The 19,326-nt window shown below is 34.3% G+C and overlaps 3 protein-coding genes across 4 annotated transcripts; 2 read left to right on the top strand and 1 right to left on the bottom strand.

Moving 5' to 3' along the window:
- The first annotated feature begins 214 nt into the window (after positions 1-214).
- Positions 215-8,967, top strand: LOC110787463 (indole-3-glycerol phosphate synthase, chloroplastic). 2 transcript variants are annotated; one of them, XM_021992087.2, is made up of 11 exons: positions 215-387; positions 1,317-1,475; positions 1,962-2,225; positions 2,315-2,491; positions 4,514-4,588; positions 4,687-4,731; positions 4,829-4,993; positions 5,852-5,930; positions 6,099-6,181; positions 6,326-6,394; positions 8,490-8,967. In XM_021992087.2, exons 2-11 carry the CDS (start codon positions 1,329-1,331, stop codon positions 8,571-8,573), a joined length of 1,188 nt encoding a protein of 395 aa, XP_021847779.1. In that variant the 5' UTR covers positions 215-387; positions 1,317-1,328; the 3' UTR covers positions 8,574-8,967. The 2 variants fall into 2 exon arrangements, with proteins under 2 accessions (XP_021847779.1, XP_056699047.1); XM_056843069.1 differs by having other exon boundaries at positions 232-446.
- Positions 8,968-10,281: 1,314 nt separating this feature from the next.
- Positions 10,282-16,475, bottom strand: LOC110787401 (uncharacterized). The gene is made up of 2 exons (XM_021992023.2): positions 16,327-16,475; positions 10,282-12,814 (listed from the first exon to the last, which is right to left on the bottom strand). Exon 2 carries the CDS (start codon positions 12,745-12,747, stop codon positions 10,525-10,527), a length of 2,223 nt encoding a protein of 740 aa, XP_021847715.1. The 5' UTR covers positions 12,748-12,814; positions 16,327-16,475; the 3' UTR covers positions 10,282-10,524.
- Positions 16,476-17,473: 998 nt separating this feature from the next.
- LOC110789141 (uncharacterized) lies at positions 17,474-18,336 on the top strand. The gene is made up of 2 exons (XM_021993791.2): positions 17,474-17,641; positions 17,749-18,336. The coding sequence occupies exon 2, from the start codon at positions 17,754-17,756 to the stop codon at positions 18,195-18,197; it is 444 nt and encodes a 147-aa protein (XP_021849483.1). The 5' UTR covers positions 17,474-17,641; positions 17,749-17,753; the 3' UTR covers positions 18,198-18,336.
- Positions 18,337-19,326: the final 990 nt, after the last annotated feature.

The raw sequence follows: 19,326 nt of genomic DNA on the forward strand, positions 1-19,326 counted from the left end.
GCTACTAATTTTAACGTTTGACAAAAGCTACCCAACCGCTACCTCAACCGCTAACCGCAACCTAAATCGCTACTTTACCAAACACTTACAGATTTTACAAGTAGCGTCTTGACTAGGTCAAAACGCTACCCGCTACCTCAAACGCTACCGCCGAACACGCCCTTAATGTTTTACCTAGTTTCAACATAAGTGGGTGGACATTCACCATTTGTTCACAACAGAAAGAAATATATGACGCGGTAAAAAAACAAAATATCCTTCATGCGAATCTGTTCATGTAATCAAGATTGAGCTTTTGCATAATTTTAATCAACCGCAAAATCAATTTCCGCGACAGCTTTCAGTCTCATAACCTCAACCTCCAATTAAACGGCTACTTGCAGTCAGGTTCGTCCACATAATTCTTACATTCTTCATTTCCAATTATCATTTTCTTTTTGCTTCCGGTAATTTGGCTCACCTTGCTTTTTTTTTTTTTTTTTTGGATTGTTTGCTGTTATCAACAAAATAATGCTTATGTTTTCTGTAGTTAGGAATCTTAGGATGATTTTCTGGGAAATTGAAAATACGAAAAATTGGTGTTAATTGAATGTGGGATTTTGTTATGAAATTATGTATTCTTGGCAAACTTAATTCAATAAGATAAAGGTCTTTCTTATCCCAATTTTTGATTTTTTGCGTTCTTCCTAAACTTAATTGAAACTTCAAATTTATTCGAATGGGTTATCAATTTATCACGAATCCCATGTTTCTAAACTGGTCATAGATGATTTAGTTTATGTTGTAATCTTTGATATCTACTTATGCAACTATAGTTAATGAGGAGGGAGAAAAAAAAGTATTCTAGTTGTATATTATTGGTAAGATCATGACATTGGTTGAACAAGTAGATATAGTTCAGATGTTGCGGATTTGAACTTTTGGTAATCAATAGAAGTATATAAGTTGGTTGTGTCATGGTTTTAAGTAAATTTTTCAGGTGGGTAAGAGAAAGGACTGAGACTTTTCTGGATTATTATCCTTGTGTCAAAAATCACAGTAACAGTGTTAGTAGGCTCAATTCAAGGCAGTTAGGCAATAAGGATCCTATAGTGTTGGCGCAAGCGTAGTCATGAGATGCACCATGTACAACTCACTAACATGAGGCACAATCCTTAAAGTTAAAGATTATTTGAGTAAAAACAGGTTACCAACATTAAGCAGTCATTGTGCCTTTTATGCCACTTAGGCATGTAAATTCAGTATATTATTTGCCTATTAATTGGATTACATTTTGTCATAAATATTGATTGAAATTGACTATGAATATATTGCAGTATTATTAACTGATGGAGGGTGTTATGGCACTGATGCGGCCAATGCCTGTATCCCCCAAGCAAGGGGTTACATCACCTCGAACCTCTGTCAGAAGATCAACTCCTTGTATTTCAACGGATTTTAGTAAACGAAATGGTTGTTTGATTCGAGCTCAACAGGTACCCTTTTGCATATATTGGACAATGGACTTCATTCTATCTTGTTCATGGTTGATTTTAGAATATGTTGCGTTAGTTTGAGATTAGATTATCTCAACTTTATGCTGTGCTGCAAGTTTTTATGTTATGTTTGGTTGTTGTTCTGGCTTTGGTGCATTGTTAACATGTTCAAGATTATTTAGTAATTTTGATAGAAGAAGACCAAAAGGATTGCTCCGTATAAGTTGATAAATGATAGAGTTATAGTTTATGTTTCACAATATATCACAGTTGCTTTGAGCCCTTCAAGTTCCTGAAGAAATGAATAGAGGTTTTGTTGACAATTCTACTTGAAGTTCCTTGCTGATTCATTATGTGGTTTTGTCTTATCCCCAAGTTAATCTCCTGTTACACAGTGGTTTCAGGCTTAATTCTTTGTTGTCTTTCTGTTATCCTGTATTGTAATCTTAACAAGTATCCATAGTTGGAATGCATTTATTTTTGTAGCTTGATTCAACAGAAGCATCTACTACAGTTCCTCCACCTGTGAGTGATTCCAAAGACAATGCCCTACAACTAAAAGAATGGGAGGTAGGGAAGTTACAAGAGAAAGTAGCTGCTAGCCAAGGGATAACAATCAGAAGACGGCCACCAACAGGGCCCCCTCAGCACTATGTGGGCCCTTTTGAGTTCCGTATACAAAGTGAAGGCAATACTCCGCGAAATATCTTGGAAGAAATCATATGGCACAAGGACGTGGAACTCGCACAGGTAACCTAGGATAGTCATAAGACTCCTAACTAACACACACCACACCCCCCATTTTCCTGCTATCTTACCTTTAGTAGCTCTTTGCTTAGTGGAAAGAGAGAAAGCCCCTCGTTTCTTTGAAGAAGGCTCTTGATGTTGCTCCTCCAACTAGGGATTTCATTGGTGCTCTAAGAGCAGCTCAACAGAGAACAGGATTGCCTGGTTTAATTGCAGAGGTTAAAAAGGCTTCACCAAGTAGAGGTGTTTTGAGAGAAGACTTCAATCCGGTATTCTTTTTTTTTCTTCTTGTTTCCTTAATCCGGTATTGAAACCTAAATTCATTGTTAGTCATCCATCTTTGTTGTTTAGGAACTTTTGTGTGATCATCATTAGTTTAAATGTTGATTATTGTCTTTGTATTCTTGTTCTTTCTTGTCCCTTATTATCAGGGAGTCTCCGGTTCCGTAAGATTACTGAGCATTAGTCCAGTAGCTTTTTTTTTTCTCCTTTGGTGATTTGTTTTGGCTACAGCAAGGAGACTGCAAAAGGCACTTGAAGGTCCTGCATAGGTTATGACACTTAGTAATTTAGGTATTTGCCTAGGTCCTATAAAATTGAAGACTTAATCTAAAACAGAAGGAAGCCTTAATCCCATATACAATAACATCCAAAGCGATATTGGAGTATTTATCCCAAAATGATGGGTTTGGGCCGTTCGGCCACAAAAACTAAATTTTCACCACCTCCTTGAGTCACTTACGTGATCCTTCTCCTTCAGTCACATCTATCCAATGCAATATGATATCAAGGATACGATTGTTTCATGATCCTATAGCTTTCATTATCCAGAGGACATTGTATACATTTAGTTGGTGAAATCAGCTTAGTAGTCACATACGTGATAAGTTATAGGAGTATCAAACTTTGACTTTCCTATTCTTTTCAGTTGAAACTTGAAACCCTTATATTTTACTCAACTTGTTTTAATTTGCTCAAAGTTTCGCATTTTCTTTGTGCCTTTGCATATTTGAGATCTTCTAAGTCATTATTTTTTTGGAATATAAACATACTAATGCAATCAAAATCATCCCTTCGCCTTTCTCCTAAAGTGCAAATTGAAATAAAGATTTATCAGACTTCACTGAAATCTGTAACATTTTGATTTATTTATATGTGTATCTTCTAGACTTTTACCTCGATATTAAAACGTGATTGAATGATAGCAAGAAATGAGGACACTTAAATATTGATCTTCTAAGTTACAAATTCATGCATACTTGAGAAGATAAAATAGACTTATACACAAATCTACTCCATAATGTATTTTTTGATATTGTTTGCAATTTTGTACCGTTCTTTAAAAGTCTTTCTACTATTTGTTTAAGTTCTTTCCACAGAGATCTTCCTACTTTTTCTTGATTCCAATTTTGGAAGCTTTCCTCCCCTCTTTTCTACTCTCCTTTACCCCATCGCGTGGCTCTACAACTTCTACAATCTATTTCACAGTATTCATTTCTCTAAATAACTTTCTCTTTCCTGTTGTTCCTATTTACTCCCTCCTTTGTAGGTTTATGTTTAAACAGTAAACAGGAAACTCTTTTGAGAAACGGAGGGAATATAATTAGACATTAGTTTTTGGTACCATTGATGTATGGAAATATTAGTATTACAACTTTTGTAATGATCACCTTCGTTTTTACTTAATTGAAGTTTTTATTCTACATGCATGTTAAACTGATATTATCTTATTTGAGTAATTTGGTCTAAATAGCTATAAGCATATTCATAATGCAACATTTCCATTTAATATATTGAAATTTTACAATTAAAATTGGATGTTTAAAATCATGTAAGTGATGCATGTTCTAAGATTCTTCAGTTTGTTTGCTTTTGTTGTGTTCCCTTTTTGTCATTTGGAATCCCCCTTTACGTTCTTCGTAGTTGATATGATCATTAACTAATGATTGGGTGCAGTTTTTTTTCTTAAGTGGTGTGTAATGATTTTTTTAGAGAAAGGCTGCTTAATATAGGTATATGCAGTTTCTTTTTTGAGGTCCTATACTAGATTCTTAGTTGGTTTAGGTGCATGCTTTGGTTGATTAACGATTTTTTTTTCTCTATTGCTTGCTTCTCAATCCTCTCAACCCCCCGGTATCCGATGCGTACTTAAAGCCTTTAAGGGGAACAATCTTTCAGTTTCGGTAGTAGAGGCTAAATGATTTCCTTGTAGTCGTGACTTGTGAGTGACAAATTTCTTATATAAACAGATAAAAAAATGTTAGGTTCAAAGGTTTACTTATCTTATACAGGTTGAAATAGCGAAAGCTTATGAGAAAGGTGGAGCTGCATGTCTGAGTGTTCTCACAGATGAGAAGTTTTTTCAAGTAATGTCACCACTCAGTTCTTTTGTAACATATTTTGGAACTTGTTATGCACCAAATTAACGTCAATACCTTTTTTTTTTGTGATTTCTTGAACACAGGGAAGCTATGAGAATCTGGCGGCTATACGTGATGCTGGAATTAAGGTCTGAGCTTGTGGGATTGTCTCTTTCTTAATCCGTAGTTCTTATCTTTTATCTAATAAGTCTGCATTAAATTGCTAACGTAATTTCTTTAATGCAGTGTCCCTTGTTATGCAAAGAGTTCATAGTGGAAGCTTGGCAACTATTCTATGCTAGGACTAAAGGGGCAGATGCAGTTCTCTTGATTGCTAGCGTTCTGACTGATCTTGATATCAAGTACATGACCAAGATATGCAAAATACTGGGTCTAGCAGCACTTGTTGAGGTGATTTTTCTTTTTTTAATATTTACTTTTGATAAGAAAAAAGATTATATTATATTAACAGTAGGAAAAAAAGAAGAGCAGACAATGAAGAACACGATGTCCTCTGTTTTTTAAAGCAAAATTACAGTAAAATTACAGATTGCCCCGATTTCTTTGTACCTCCCCCATCGAGTAACTATTGAAACCCCCAATGACCTTGGCCCATAAAGATGCTAAGAATGTGACTTTGTTCCACTATAACTCACAAGGTAACGAAACTTGTGAAAAGACTCCCGAGTTCTTCTCCAAACACACCACATAATTGCCATGAACGCTTTGCTCCATAACAGTCTTTTCTCCTTACCTTTACCAAACCCTCTAAATCTAATTTGCAGCCAATCCAATATGTGTTTAGTTTATTATGCCGAAGCATTTGCGCTCTATTTGTTTAGTTTATGTGTGAAATGATAGTATGATCCATCCTATAGTAGGCTAAATACTGATCGTGGTCATTTATGCAATACCATAAAAAAATATGCCACTTGGTTTGTTTGATTCTTTTTGGATACATGGCTATAAAATAAATAGCTTAGTGTCCAGATAAGAATCAATTGATCTTTCACCAGGATCAGTCTGTTTTTAGAGGCAAATGAGGTTAGAAGAGCTAACTAATCTTAAATTTAACTAACTCTTTTGTCATAATAATAAAACCCTCTCAAGTCAGGCTCAATTATCTCTTGATCCAACTTGATCTATGCTCTTTAGAAGTTAACCTCGAGAAAATTGAAAGAACTTGCTTAAATTGTTCTATCGTAACAGGTTGTACTTAATTGCTAATATTTGGACTATTACTTTGTCTTTAATATGTATTTTTATCAGGTGCATACTGAAAGGGAAATGGACCGTGTGCTTGGAATAGAAGGGATTCAACTGGTGGGAATCAATAATCGTGATCTTGGTAAGGCTTTCTTAAGCCTCACAAAATACGCACCTATTTCAACTTTTATTTTGTTGTTCAATTTATTGTCCTTTTGTTTAGGACTCAAGTTGTAGAGAAATAGTTGCGAAACTATCATTTGATTTCTTTAACGTCATGAGAGGCTAACATTCTTCTTCCCATCTATAGAGACGTTCACTGTTGATATTAGTAATACAAGAAATCTTCTTGATGCAAGACGTACAAAAATCATCCGTGAAAAGGGCATTATTGTGAGTTTCTTTCCTATCAATTTCTGGACTCCAAAAACCTACTTCTTTGGTGTGCGAAATTTTCATTTGTTACAAGGGAAACAAGTTTTATCAACTAATAAAAGCTATTTCGTCCGTCATGCTAAGCATTTCCTTGATTTTTAGGTGGTTGGTGAGTCTGGACTTTTCACTCCTGCTGATATTGCTTATGTACAAGATGCTGGGGTCGAAGCGGTGAGTTCACATATTTTACTTGGAATTCTACTGATGTGAGCACCATTCTATTTGCTGCTGTTCTTGTTTGCATGAATACGAGTTCTCTTCCATGGATGAGAGATGACGAGGTCGTCGCTAATCTATCAAAAATAAAAACCTAAGTACCTAACTAATCTTCTAGCAATGTTCTAGGGTAGGTAAGTGAAGGTTAATCCCACATACAGAAGGTTGTTAAATAATCATTTTTCTTTAACTAATGATAAACCTAACTACCAAATAGATTTGATGGATTATAACTAAGACTACTCAGATACTCCGTAAAAAATATGAAATCAAATAAGAAAAGCTCTAGCTAGAGTTATGTATCACCCCTTGTACGGACTAATACAAAGACAAATCCCTACCCTAAATAATGAAATTATAATGCTCAAAAGAAAATGTGCCCTTTATAATACCAAAAATTTCTTTCGATCAACTAATGGCTTCCAATTATACCTACTATCGGGGAGTCGTGCAAATTAAACGCATTAAACACAACATCCCAACTATCCGTTTTACCTACTTTTATGTAGAATTTCACATCCTTATTGAAATAATCACAATCATAATATTCCGACAGCTGATAATAAAGCATTAGGTTCAAATTAACACCAAATTTTGTCTAACTTGTATTCATAATAAGCACAATTCAAATAAGCAAGAATTTAAAATATAATTATTTTAGGGATTTGGGGGAAAATATTTCAATTCGTCTAGGGTTCAACCTAACTCTAGATTAAAACTCTACTCAAACATAAATATAGGAACAGAACACCAAGAAAAAATTAATGTAAGTATTATAGTCGTACGAGGAACAAAGAAATAAACTAATAAAACTAATTAGGTGTATTGGTTGCTATGTCAATTGGATCCTACTACATGTACACTAGGTGTACAAGGCATCTTGTACACCATTGCATTCTATTGGTTGAAATGACATATTTATTGTCTTTTCACTGTTATTTTTTAGTGGGTTTGATGATGTGTCAACAAATTAATGGTGGTGTACAAGAGAATCTTGTACACCTTGTGTACATGTAGCCTTTTCCATGTCAATTAAAAATCAATGTCACTCCTTAACTCTAGACACCGCTTATGGTTGATTATCAGTTGCACACATTGCACTTTCTTATATTGTAGGAGCTTGTTCAGGCGTCAATTCTTCAATTATGCTGGTCATGTCAGTTTCGTGTGATAAAAATTTCAGCGCAAATAAGGTTGTGTCAAACCATTTCCAATGGAGCCAAAGATTCATTTGTTCTTTTGGCTGTGGGATGTAATGGACTAAATCAAAATGACTCTTAATATCTCTTCGCTTCCTTTCCATGAAGTAGAAGATGGTCGTCCCATTATCGCTTTTGGGTCAATTGGAAACAACCTCTCTGCAATTGCAGGGGTAAGGTTGCGTACATCCGACCCCCCCTTACCCCGCTTCTTGCGGGAGTCTCTTTGAGGCAATGGGGTAATGATAATGATAATGATGAAATAAGGTTATGTCAATTTCTGTTTTGCTAAAATCAGGTCAAATACTAGAAATTTGGGTCTGCTTTTTTTGGGTAAACCAGTTTTTCCAGTTTTACCAATGCGGCAGTACGTAGAACAATTTTAAATGCAATAGATGTAGTTCTAGGTGAGGATGGTGATCTTGTTTCCATCCCTAGGTTGCTCTTTGAGCCACCTATTCCCATCTTTAACTGTAAATGACCAGGATTCTTGGACCAAGGACAGGACGAGTTTGGTCAACCCTTTTCAATTTTATTCAGAAGCCTGGAACACAGTGAAATCCTTGCTATTTGTTAGAAATTTGTCGCTGTAGCATATTGTTGTTGAATTGCTTGCATATGTGATGCATGAACGTAAATGTTTGGAAACAGAAGAGGATCGTATTGGCTTTGTTTATTTTATTTGGCTTGCTATGATAATAAATTCTTTGCCTTGCCTTTGGGACTTATTAAGTTATCATCGGTAAAGCCTATGTTTACCATTAATCTAAACAAAATGTGATGCAATTTACATACTCAAAATTGAGACAATTTACATACTCAAAATTGATGCAATAGTATTTGATATGCAGGTCTTGGTTGGTGAATCCCTGATAAAACAACCAGATCCAGCCGAAGGGATTGCTAAACTTTTTGGTAAAGATATTTCTATATGAACCACAAGTTACAGAACACCAATTTGGACATCAAGCGAAGCTTTTGGTCTGTAAACTCGTCGTACTACACCATTTTTGCATTTGTGCTGCTATTACGTGCTCAATTCTTTCGATTACTTGGCCTGTTTGCTCGAATAGATGCCAAGCACCCCTTGTAACTTCGACTACACAAAATGTATGTATGTATGTATGTATGTATGTATGTATGTACTTCTATATGAGTTTTTAGATGTTTAACTAGAAGGAATAGGCTGATGCATTGCATCGAACTCTCTTCAACCTCGATCAAATCTTACTTTCATCAAACTTATGCTCTGATTGGTTCGAAGCACATGAAAACCAGATTGGAGCCTAAAGGTATAAGCAGAGCAATGTCAAAGGCAAATTTGCAGTATCTTTGTTTTACCAAATCTGCTCTTTTCTTCTTTTCTTTTGGGCTGATCTACACTATTCGTCTGCCTAGCAGGTAAGATAGGACGAGACCGTGACTTAGGTTGATGAAGCAAATTAATTTTAGGGCTTTGCTTGGCATTGAGAATTACTACATTTTCATCCCAGTTTGTCCGGAGTGTTATACTTCCTTCGCTCCATAAATATCGCACCATGGTTACTTTTAATTCCTCTAACACATTACTTTAACTCTTAATATTTCAAATTATGTGTAAATAGAAATTATAAAATATTGATAATTAGAAAATATATATCGATACGTATCTAACATGATCCCACATGACTACAATTTTCTTACGTATGAATTACAAAAATCGTCAAAGTCGTAGCGTAAATAGTGTAAAAAACAAAATAGTGCGATATTTCCGAAACAGAGTAAGTATTACACTCTCTTGCATTGTCCATTAGTATTACAACTTAATAATAATAATAATAATAATAATAATAATAATAATAATAATAATAATAATAATAATGTAATTAATATTTATTATTTATTTATTATTATTATGATTATTATATTACTTATTATTTATATTTTATATTAGGAAAAATTGATTCTAAAAATACAACCTTGATGCGTTCTGCTTAAAAAGGGCTGACTTTATGTTTATCTAAGAATAACACAACCTTTTGGACCTATATTCTTTTAAAAGGCTCCCCTTTATAATAACTTGCTAAAATAGGTAATATGCTACAATATTTTTTAATCTTCTTGTTAATTATATAAAGAAAAAATGTTTAATTTGTGAGGTTGGTAGTCATATTGCCTATTGTAGCAAGTCATTAATGAGGGGAGCACTTTAAAAGAATACATGCCTAAAAGATTGTGTTACTCTTAGTTAAACGAAAAGTCAGCCCTTTTTAAGCAGATCGCTTAAAGGTTGTATTTCTAGAATCAATTTTTCCTTTATATTATTATTATATAACTAATTATTTATTATTAGTTACTATAATGTATTATTAATTATTAATTACTTATTTAATATTTAATATTTGTTATTTGTTATTTGTTATTTGTTATTTGTTATTTGTTATTTATTATTTATTATTTAGTGAGAAGGATTAATCCACTTACTATTCGATATAGGGTAGAATCTTGTATCAAGAAAGTTCACAACCTTCTTCTTGACTATTTTCTACATATTAATGTTTATCCTTTGAGGATAAAGAAGTATTATCATTCTCAAGAATGAATTTATGTATGCAAAATAAAGAGTTAACGTCCTTTATATCATCAATGTTGTACCCAGTAAATTCTTATATTTTCTCAAAGCAATGAGCAAGTACCAATCTGAATGTCATCAAACTCAACATTAACAATAACATGGTATATATCCTTAGGACCCAAGAAAACATACTTCAAATTCTAGGAAAGGTGTTTGAACTCGATAGAAGACGTAGAACTCTCCTTACATTCTTTTAGTTTCAACACCGACATGATTTCCAGCTACTATATATTACTTTTATCCTCTTACATCCTCTTGTATTCCTTAGTCTCCTAATCCTTTTCATCCGCACTATCTATAAGAACTGTCTGTAATGAATAGTCAAGTTGTATCTTGAAGGTCTTAGCTTCTATCATCTCATCAAGAGCATCCACTTTATAGATACTTTCTCCCATAGAAGGAGAGCCCATAGAGTTTGTGATTATGTACTCCATCTTCTCATCACCTACTTCAAAGGTGATCTTCCCATTCTTCATATCAATTATGGCTCCAGTAGAGGACAAAAAGGGTCTCCCAAGAACGATGGGAACCTGTGCATCTTCTTCCATATCTATAACCACAAAATCACACGGGATACAAAAATTTCCTACTAGGAGAGGAACATCTTCAAGGATTCCAAGGGGAAACTTGATTGTTCTATCTGCCATTTCTAGGGAGATGCGTGTGGGCTTCAGTTCACCCATATTAATCTTCTTACAGATTGACAAAGGCATAAGACTGACACTTGCCCCAGTATCACATAATGCTTTCTTAATCTCAATGTTACCAAGCTTGACAGGAATAGAATGACTACCTGGATCTCCTAGCTTCTTTGGAAGCTTTCTCTGCAAAATGGCACTACACTCCGATTTGAATGAAACAGTTCTATTCTCATCGGTTTTCTTCTTGTTTGAGAGAGTGCCTTTTAAGAACTTAACATAGTTGGGCATCTTTGAAATAGTATCCAAGAAGGGGATGTACATGTGCATATTCCTTAAGATATGAAGGAAATTCTCATACTTCTTCTCTAGATTAGACAATGCTAATCTTTGTGGAAAAGGAACATGCGGCTCGTATGGTGTAATGGGAGAAACAAATAGTTCTTTTTCATCTTCTTCGACCTTCATTTCTTTAACAAAATTTCCAGTTTCAACTTTCTCTCCCTCTAACACAATCACCTTCTTTTTAGTTACATTATGTAGAAGGACTTCTAACTGACTATCATTCCTCAAAGACACAGAACTGATTTGACCCTTAAATGGTTGTTCGATATTGCAAGAAAATTGGCCTAGAGTGTTCGAGGATTTACCCACTTGATGAGAAAGTTGGCTCATCTGATTCTCCATGAGCTTGTTTTGAGCTTGAATTTGTTGAATTGAGGTAGTGAGAAACTCATTTTTCTTCGTATTCACTTCCCAATACTTGTCCTGCTTAAGTTGTGAGATGACAATTGACTCCACCATAGATTCTAAATTGAACTTTAGTTGTGGGGGAGCCTGTTGATTGAAAGATTGTTGGTTGAAAGGTGTTCTAGCTTGAAATTTATTCTGCAGTGGTGGTGGATTTAGTCGATACTGAGTGTTCTTCCACCCCTCATTATATGTGTTGGAATAAGGATCAAATGGTTTTCCCTGGTTGTTGTTATTGTGAAGAGAGTTGGCCTGTTCAATTGTCATCTCGACATTGTTGAATGGACAGTCATTAGAAATATGTCCTTGCACTCCACACATTTCACATGAGGCTATCACAGATGACCCAGTTTGAAATTGATCAAACTTTTGAGATAGTGTATGTACAATGCTATTCAACATAGCTAAAGTATCAATATTATGTTTACCTTCCATTTTAACATTGTTCCGACCATCACAATGATAGTTGTCATTAGCTGCCATCTTTTTAATAAGTTCTTTTGCTTCAGATGGAATCTTTGACATGATAGAACCCCCTGATGCAGCATCAATGTAGATTCGATATTCATGGGTTAATCCATTATAGAAGGTTTGGATCAACATCCACTCATGAATCCCGTGATGAGGGCATTTCCTTTGTAGACGTGTAAATCTTCCCCAATATTCATACAACGACTCATCATAGGCTTGATGAAAGGTGGTTAACTCATTCCTAAGTCTAGCAGTCTTTTCTTGGTCAAGAAATTTCACCAAGAACGCCTTGACTAGTTTATCCCATGTATCAAATGAGCCTTTGCCTTCATCTTTCAACCACTCCTTCGCCCTATCCCGTAGAGAAAAAGGGAAAAGGCGTAGTCTAATAGCATCATCGGTGACATTGTTGATCTTCATAGTATCACACTTCTCCAAAAAGTTAACAATATGACTTATGGGGCAGTCATCAGGCAAACCTGAAAATGAATCATTGGAGATAAACTGAATAAATTGAGGCTTCAGTGCAAAATGTGTAGCAGTGATGACCGGTCTGACAATACTAGAAAGTACACCAGTGGTTGTGTCTGGTATACCATATTCCCAGAGACATTTGTTAGGTGCTTCACCACCCATTGTATCCTTCTTCTTGTTTTTATTCTGTCTCCTCCTACTCCCTTGCTTACGCACAATAGATTAAATTCTGTGATTGTGTACGCCAAGTTTGCATGCAACAAAAGACGTTGGTATTAAAAGATCAGTTAAACGAGGAGAAAATAGTCGAAGCCACTAACCAAATTGAAAATACTTAGTAGAATAAACAAGGAAAATTTAAATCTAATAATTCAACCTTTAAGCAGTCTTCTAAAAACAGTTCCACCATTGAGTAATTCAAGAATAATCCAATCTTTGGGGGTTATGTTTCAAAATGGTCATCTTTACCTAAAACCTTAGTAACAGGTCAAAAAAGTTTTTAAAGTTAAACATGCCACATGTCCCCTTTTTATTACGACTAGATCATTTTTATTTTTTATTTTAATTTATTAAAAAAAACTTTTCTTTCTCGTTATCCCCCTCCTCATTCCACCAACCTTCTCTCTTTCCTCAATGGAAACCACTACAATGAGTCAACGACCTATGCTCTAACCAACAACCCACCTGCAATTCTATAACATATACCATCTCTTCTGTCTCCTCCTTGAACCCCCACAACCACCACGACGCGACCCCCACCAGAAGCTTGGTCCCTCCCAAGTCCCAATACCCTCCTTTGTCAACTAATGTAGCCCCTCCAAGAGATAAGAAGCTTGTAGCTGACAACGAAAGGTAAAAACAAAGACAGAAAAAAAATCTAAAAGTTATAAAGCTTCATAAAGTGGGTTTTCAATCAGATGGAGTCATCAGCCAAAATATGGTTTATGCACTCGGGTGCACAATGCTCACTGTGCATCCTGTTTTTAAATGAACATATAGTTCAAATAAAAAGAACATATTGTTCATACCCAAAGAACATATAGCCAATGATCATATAGTTCAAATCCATAGAACATATAGTTTAAAACTTTCACTAGTATATGTACATTGAAACCATTTTTAATGTTCATTAGATTTTCAATAAATGTTCAACAGGGTGCACAATGAGCACTGTGCACCCGGGTGTATAATCCAAATTGCGGCCATCAGCCATGTATTCGCTTCTTATAAGCACATCCACGTTTTTTTCGTTTGATCTAAATAGGAAGATCAAGCCATTTTCCTAATTTCCTCACAATAATTTCATCCCTGCCATTAAATTCAAGGGTACCCCATGATTTATCACTTTAAAACAACCCCATATTTCACAAATTTCCCTTAATTTCTAGGGCTTCCATTCAATTTGGTGTAAGTCTACTAGATTTCCCCTTCCATTTTCTCTCTCCAAATTTCTTGGATGTTAATTTGGTTAGTTGATGATTGAGAGTGACGCTGAAAGAAGAGCTCAGAAATTTGACGAAGTCAAAGCAAGAGCCGGAGTTGAAGGGTTCCCGATCTTAATTAATCATTTTAATGTTGAAAATGTTTTTCTTGAAAGGGGATTCCTGGGAGTGAGGAAGAGAGAAAGGAGCAAACAGACATGGGAAGGAGGACGTAGAAATGAGTCTTCCATGGGAAGGAGAGAAAATAGAAAGAAGGTAACCATGGAAGATAGAGGAAGAAGATCGAAAACATGGTTTCAATTAAAATGAATTGAAACTAGACCAATTATAGAGTAACATGTGTTACGTTAATTTATTAAACCGGCTACTAGAAGGGAAAAGACTATTTTGGAAATATAACTCCTAACGTTGGGATTATTCATGATTTACTTAAATGTGGGATTGTTTTTAGAAAGTCGTCCAAATATTGAATTATTAATTTTATATTTTTCAAGGGCAATTTTACAATAGTTACAATAAAATGGTAGTCACTGTAATCAATTGAATCTCAACCGTTTAAAATATAAGATTAATCTAGATCATTCATTTATTAACTTTAAATAAATTACAAATTCAGTTATTGACAAAATTAAAATAAGTTTTTTCATTAAAATAATGAATACAAATTTATCCACAAATAATCCCACGATTCATCTTTCTGGTATTCCATCTATCTTATCTCTCTCTATTTCCACTAACCTCCATTTTTAGCTCTGCCGCTACTACTTACTAAACTTTTAATTTGGAAACTTGAGGATTTAGAGTTCTTCAGTTACGGTTACGAGAGCGAATTTGGGTTTTGTCAAATTAAATCTTCAAATTTTAAAACATAGAATCAGATATTACATTATTACGTAATAAATCATGAACAATATGTAATTGAAAAAGCAGTTAAAAGAATTGATGGTGTAATGCTTGTATAATAAATAAACAATTAAGAGTACGATCGAAGTACGATTTATCGAGCATTTCACTTATTATATATTTTTTGTTTTTTTTAGTTTATTTATTAATCAATAACTTTAGAATATTGAAAATATATTACTGCAACAAACGGAGTACTTGTAAGGACTTAAAATTTTTGGGGAGCATGATTCATAATATATACGAAGTAGGTTCTCTAGTACGGAATGATGAATTTAATGACAGGCACAATTCCTACAAGAACTAAAATTTTATCAGAGAAAAAGGAGGAAGAGAGAACCGTGAGTAGCACAATTTAAAGGAAAGAGAAAAAAAACATATAGTACAGGTAGATTGTGGGGTAGTATGGGGTAATTTTAATTCATTTTTTTATTGTAAAATTGGTATTTTAATTTATTTCTAACACATTAATAGTCAATTTAATTAACGAATAAGATTAGTCAATAATAATGGATGGTTAAGATTCAATTTGTTGTAGTAGCTACCATATTTATGTAGCCACTCAAAAACCTTTCAATTTTAAATAAACAAATAAAACTAATTAATATAGTTTGTCCACAGAACCAACAGCAAAATTGACGACGAGGCTGTCAGGTGTCTATAAAACATAACCTAACTTCACTTCCTAACAATGTATTCATAGAAGCAAAAATCGAATACTAATTAAGAGACTAATGAACTAAAACTAGCTAAATTGACTTAAATTAATACTCCGTACCCCAAACTTTTGAAAGTAAATAGTTAAACTAATTCTAGATAATGCAAATAATTAATAATAAGAATAAAAAATTAAGGGATTAAACACATGCAGAGTTAAGAATCACCACTGGCATAATTAATCTAAAGAAAAGTTCCTACCCCAAACTTTTCCCAAGTAAGGAAAGGTAAAACCTATAAATTATCTTCCCAAGTATCATTAGCTTCCTTAACATGCAATCAAAACATACTCCAGAGGAACATGCAACTTAAAGAGATTAAACTGTACACCATGTTAACTTCCAAAAATCCATTATACCTACTCCTATGGAGAATTTCATGTCCTTTACTGAAATACTCAATTCAGTCAAAATCCTACTCTCATTGTGACAAAGAATAGAATGATAGAAATAATCATTATCCCTAATCTAGTATTGGAATACCCACAGTAAATTTAGCAAAAACAATTAAATAATTAATTTGAGGATTTAAACTTAAATCATACATAAATCATGTATAAGGTTTAGTTGATCCTAAGATTAGAAAAATACTAGCTCACACATATAAATTAAACAAACAAAATTAACAATATATAAAAACATGATTAATAATAAATTAAGAGAGAAGAAAAATAAAGTACTTGGATTAATTATTGGAAGATGAAGTCTTCGGTTTATATTTATTCAAGGAAAAATCAACCAAGAATACTCCTCCATCTGTATATTATTGTGTTATCAGAGTTTTGGTAGGATATATTTTTGTGAAGTACTTTGTAAGAAATGGGATTGTTTCTTAATGTTGATAGTTTACCATATTTCCTTCTAATGTGTACTCTATATATATATATACTCCAACACTAATAAGAATAATCTCAAGTTTCTCCCTTCGATTGTTTAGAGTTGAGCATGGATTTAGTAGATACGATTTGAATCGTGACACGTCACACGTGGGTGATTTAGAATACTTGGACATTCGTTTTCACTACAAATTAATGGTTACTAGCTACTCCGTACTATTTACTACTCTTAACTCCCACCATCGTCGACATGCAACTAGATCTTTAAGATCAACTTATTAAGTTGATAAAGTAGATGTTCATATATTCTGAATACCTTTATATTTGGATTTCAGATTTATTATTATTATTATTATTATTTAAATTATTACCTTTGTGTTATAATATTAAAATTATTAAGTATCCATTTTACTTCCTCGTTCTTTTTTACATAATAATTGGATTTTAGACATTATTTACACAATCTTTTTTGACTTTTTTATGGGTTATACATAAAAAAAAAACCATATTCGTGTGTGATCTTATTAGATTCGTCTCAATAAATATTTGTAAATATCAATTTTTTATAATTTTTTTTAATCCATAATTGGAAATATTACTATTTGAAATCGTGCATTGAAAAACGTACCCAAATAATTGTGTCATTTGAAAAAGAACGGATAAAATATTTAGGAATTCACCTAATTCATTATATAGTACTCCGTATAATAATTTTATGAAGTTAACAGGTACTCCGTACTACGTATATAGGATTACAAGCAATATCGATAAGGCAAAATTGCTAAAAGGGACCTTTTATAAGCCAGAATTTGCGAGAAGGGACCTTTTAAAATTTTTTTTGTAAAAACACACCTAAATGTAAAAATAATTTGCGAAAGACAAAAAAAAGAATATTCAGGCATTGACTATTATTTGCCGGCGTTGACCCTCACGTGATAGTCACGTGCTGCTCTTTTTCACTCTTTGCACCCCTTTTCCCTCCAAATAGAAATCACAACCCCTTTTCCCACATTTCACGTTCTCCTTTCTCCTTCCTCTGTTCTTCTTCTTCCCCCCACCCCATGCTCTAAAAAAATTTCAATCCCTCTGCAAAATTAAGTTGAATAACGAATACTGCAAGCATCTCCATCAAGATTTGAGTCTGGGCACGAATTATCTGGTAAGAATTCCTTCTAAATTTGTGGAATTTGAATGTCGAAAAATTAGGGTTTTTTCCCCCAATTTTGTAAATCAATTGAATCGGATGTTGTTGATTACTTGTTGCAGTAATTATGGCTCCATGGAATGAAGTGAAATGTGGGTGTGGGTTTCCTGTAGCCAAGAGGACTGCTTGGACTCATGAAAACCCAGGGAGAAAGTTTATTGCTTGCAAATTCTACAATCCTGAAACTGGGCAAAGGGGGTGCAACAAATTTGATTGGCTTGATGAAGATATTGTTGAATGGCAAAGGGATGTTACTAATGTGCTTGTTGCTGAAAAACATAGGCTGTCCACTGATCTTGCAATTCTGAGGAACAGATTTGCTTGCATTGAACAAGAGAAGATTAGGCTAGTCGAAGAGGTTGACAGATTGAAGAAGAACAAGGGCATGATGATGGGTGTTTTGGGGTCTAAGAAGGCTGGCTTGGGTCAGAATCAGCTAATGGGGATGATTTGTGTGTGTGCAATTGTGTCTGTATTATTTAGTTTCACTGTAATCAAGGTACTTGGGTAGATGGTAGGATGAACTTTGTTTAAGGAATGTTAGGCAATTAGAAGCTAGGCTTGGTTTAATTCCTTGTTGTAATGCCTTTATGTTTAATGCATTCGTTGTTGTAATCAAACCATTGTGGTTTAGAATGAATGAAAAGTTTGCCTCCTTTATTTTGCCAAAATTATTTGTTTTGTTGGTATGAATCTTCCCGTATTTTGTTTCCGTATGTTGTTCCCGTATTTGGTTAAGTTGATGTTTATTTTTGTAGCCGTCGAGTTGAATATATTGTGTCGTGTTTAAGGTATGTTTAATATAATGTGTCGTGGTTAAGTTGATGTTTATTTTGTTTCCGTATTTTATTCCCGTATTTTGTTTCCGTATTTTGTTTCCGTATTGTGTCGTGTTTAAGGTACTTTGTTTCTTGACCAAAATGATATGGACTTATATAAGATGACAAATTGGAGAGAAATACACTTTTATAACTTGTCAAATTGACATAATCTTACAAAAGTAGTCAAAATGACTAATGTTGACTTTAGCATACCAAAGTTGACTTCAGTTTCATGACCAAAGTAAGAGCTATAGACAAGCAAGCAGAGACAAGCAAGCAATCAGCAATTGTATTCATTTAACTTACAAAATACCAAAAACTAGGATTCCAACTGACTAACAACTAATCTAATCTATTCTTGTTGTTGACTTGGGTGAAGTTGAGGAGCACCTTGGGAGGATTGAACCACAGAAGGTTCTTGAGCTGCAATCTGACCAGGGGTTGAAGCTGCGACTGTTTCACCAGGTGGTGCAGGCATAGCACACTTAGGTTTGTAGTGTCCAAGTCCACCACATCTGCTACACTTGTTTTGCCTCTTTGCTCTCTTAACAGGCTGCTTGTCTTCATCCTCTCCAGCTGCCTTATGCCTCTTGTGCTTGCTTGGCCTACCTGGCATTTTTCTGTAAGGTGGAGGCAATGGACCAGGGTAGGGTGTTTGATCCCATTGATTCTGACTAGGCATGCCTTTGAATGGTGGGGCATAAGACTTGGCATAAGTCTGAACATGATAGGCAGGGTGGATGAAGTCTTCGTAGTTTAGCCTCTTTGTTTGAATACATGCCAATGCATGCCAGCAAGGAATTCCCATAAGACTCCATC

The sequence above is a fragment of the Spinacia oleracea genome, chromosome 1, assembly GCF_020520425.1.
Source record: "Spinacia oleracea cultivar Varoflay chromosome 1, BTI_SOV_V1, whole genome shotgun sequence".
Lineage (NCBI taxonomy): Eukaryota > Viridiplantae > Streptophyta > Magnoliopsida > Caryophyllales > Amaranthaceae > Spinacia > Spinacia oleracea.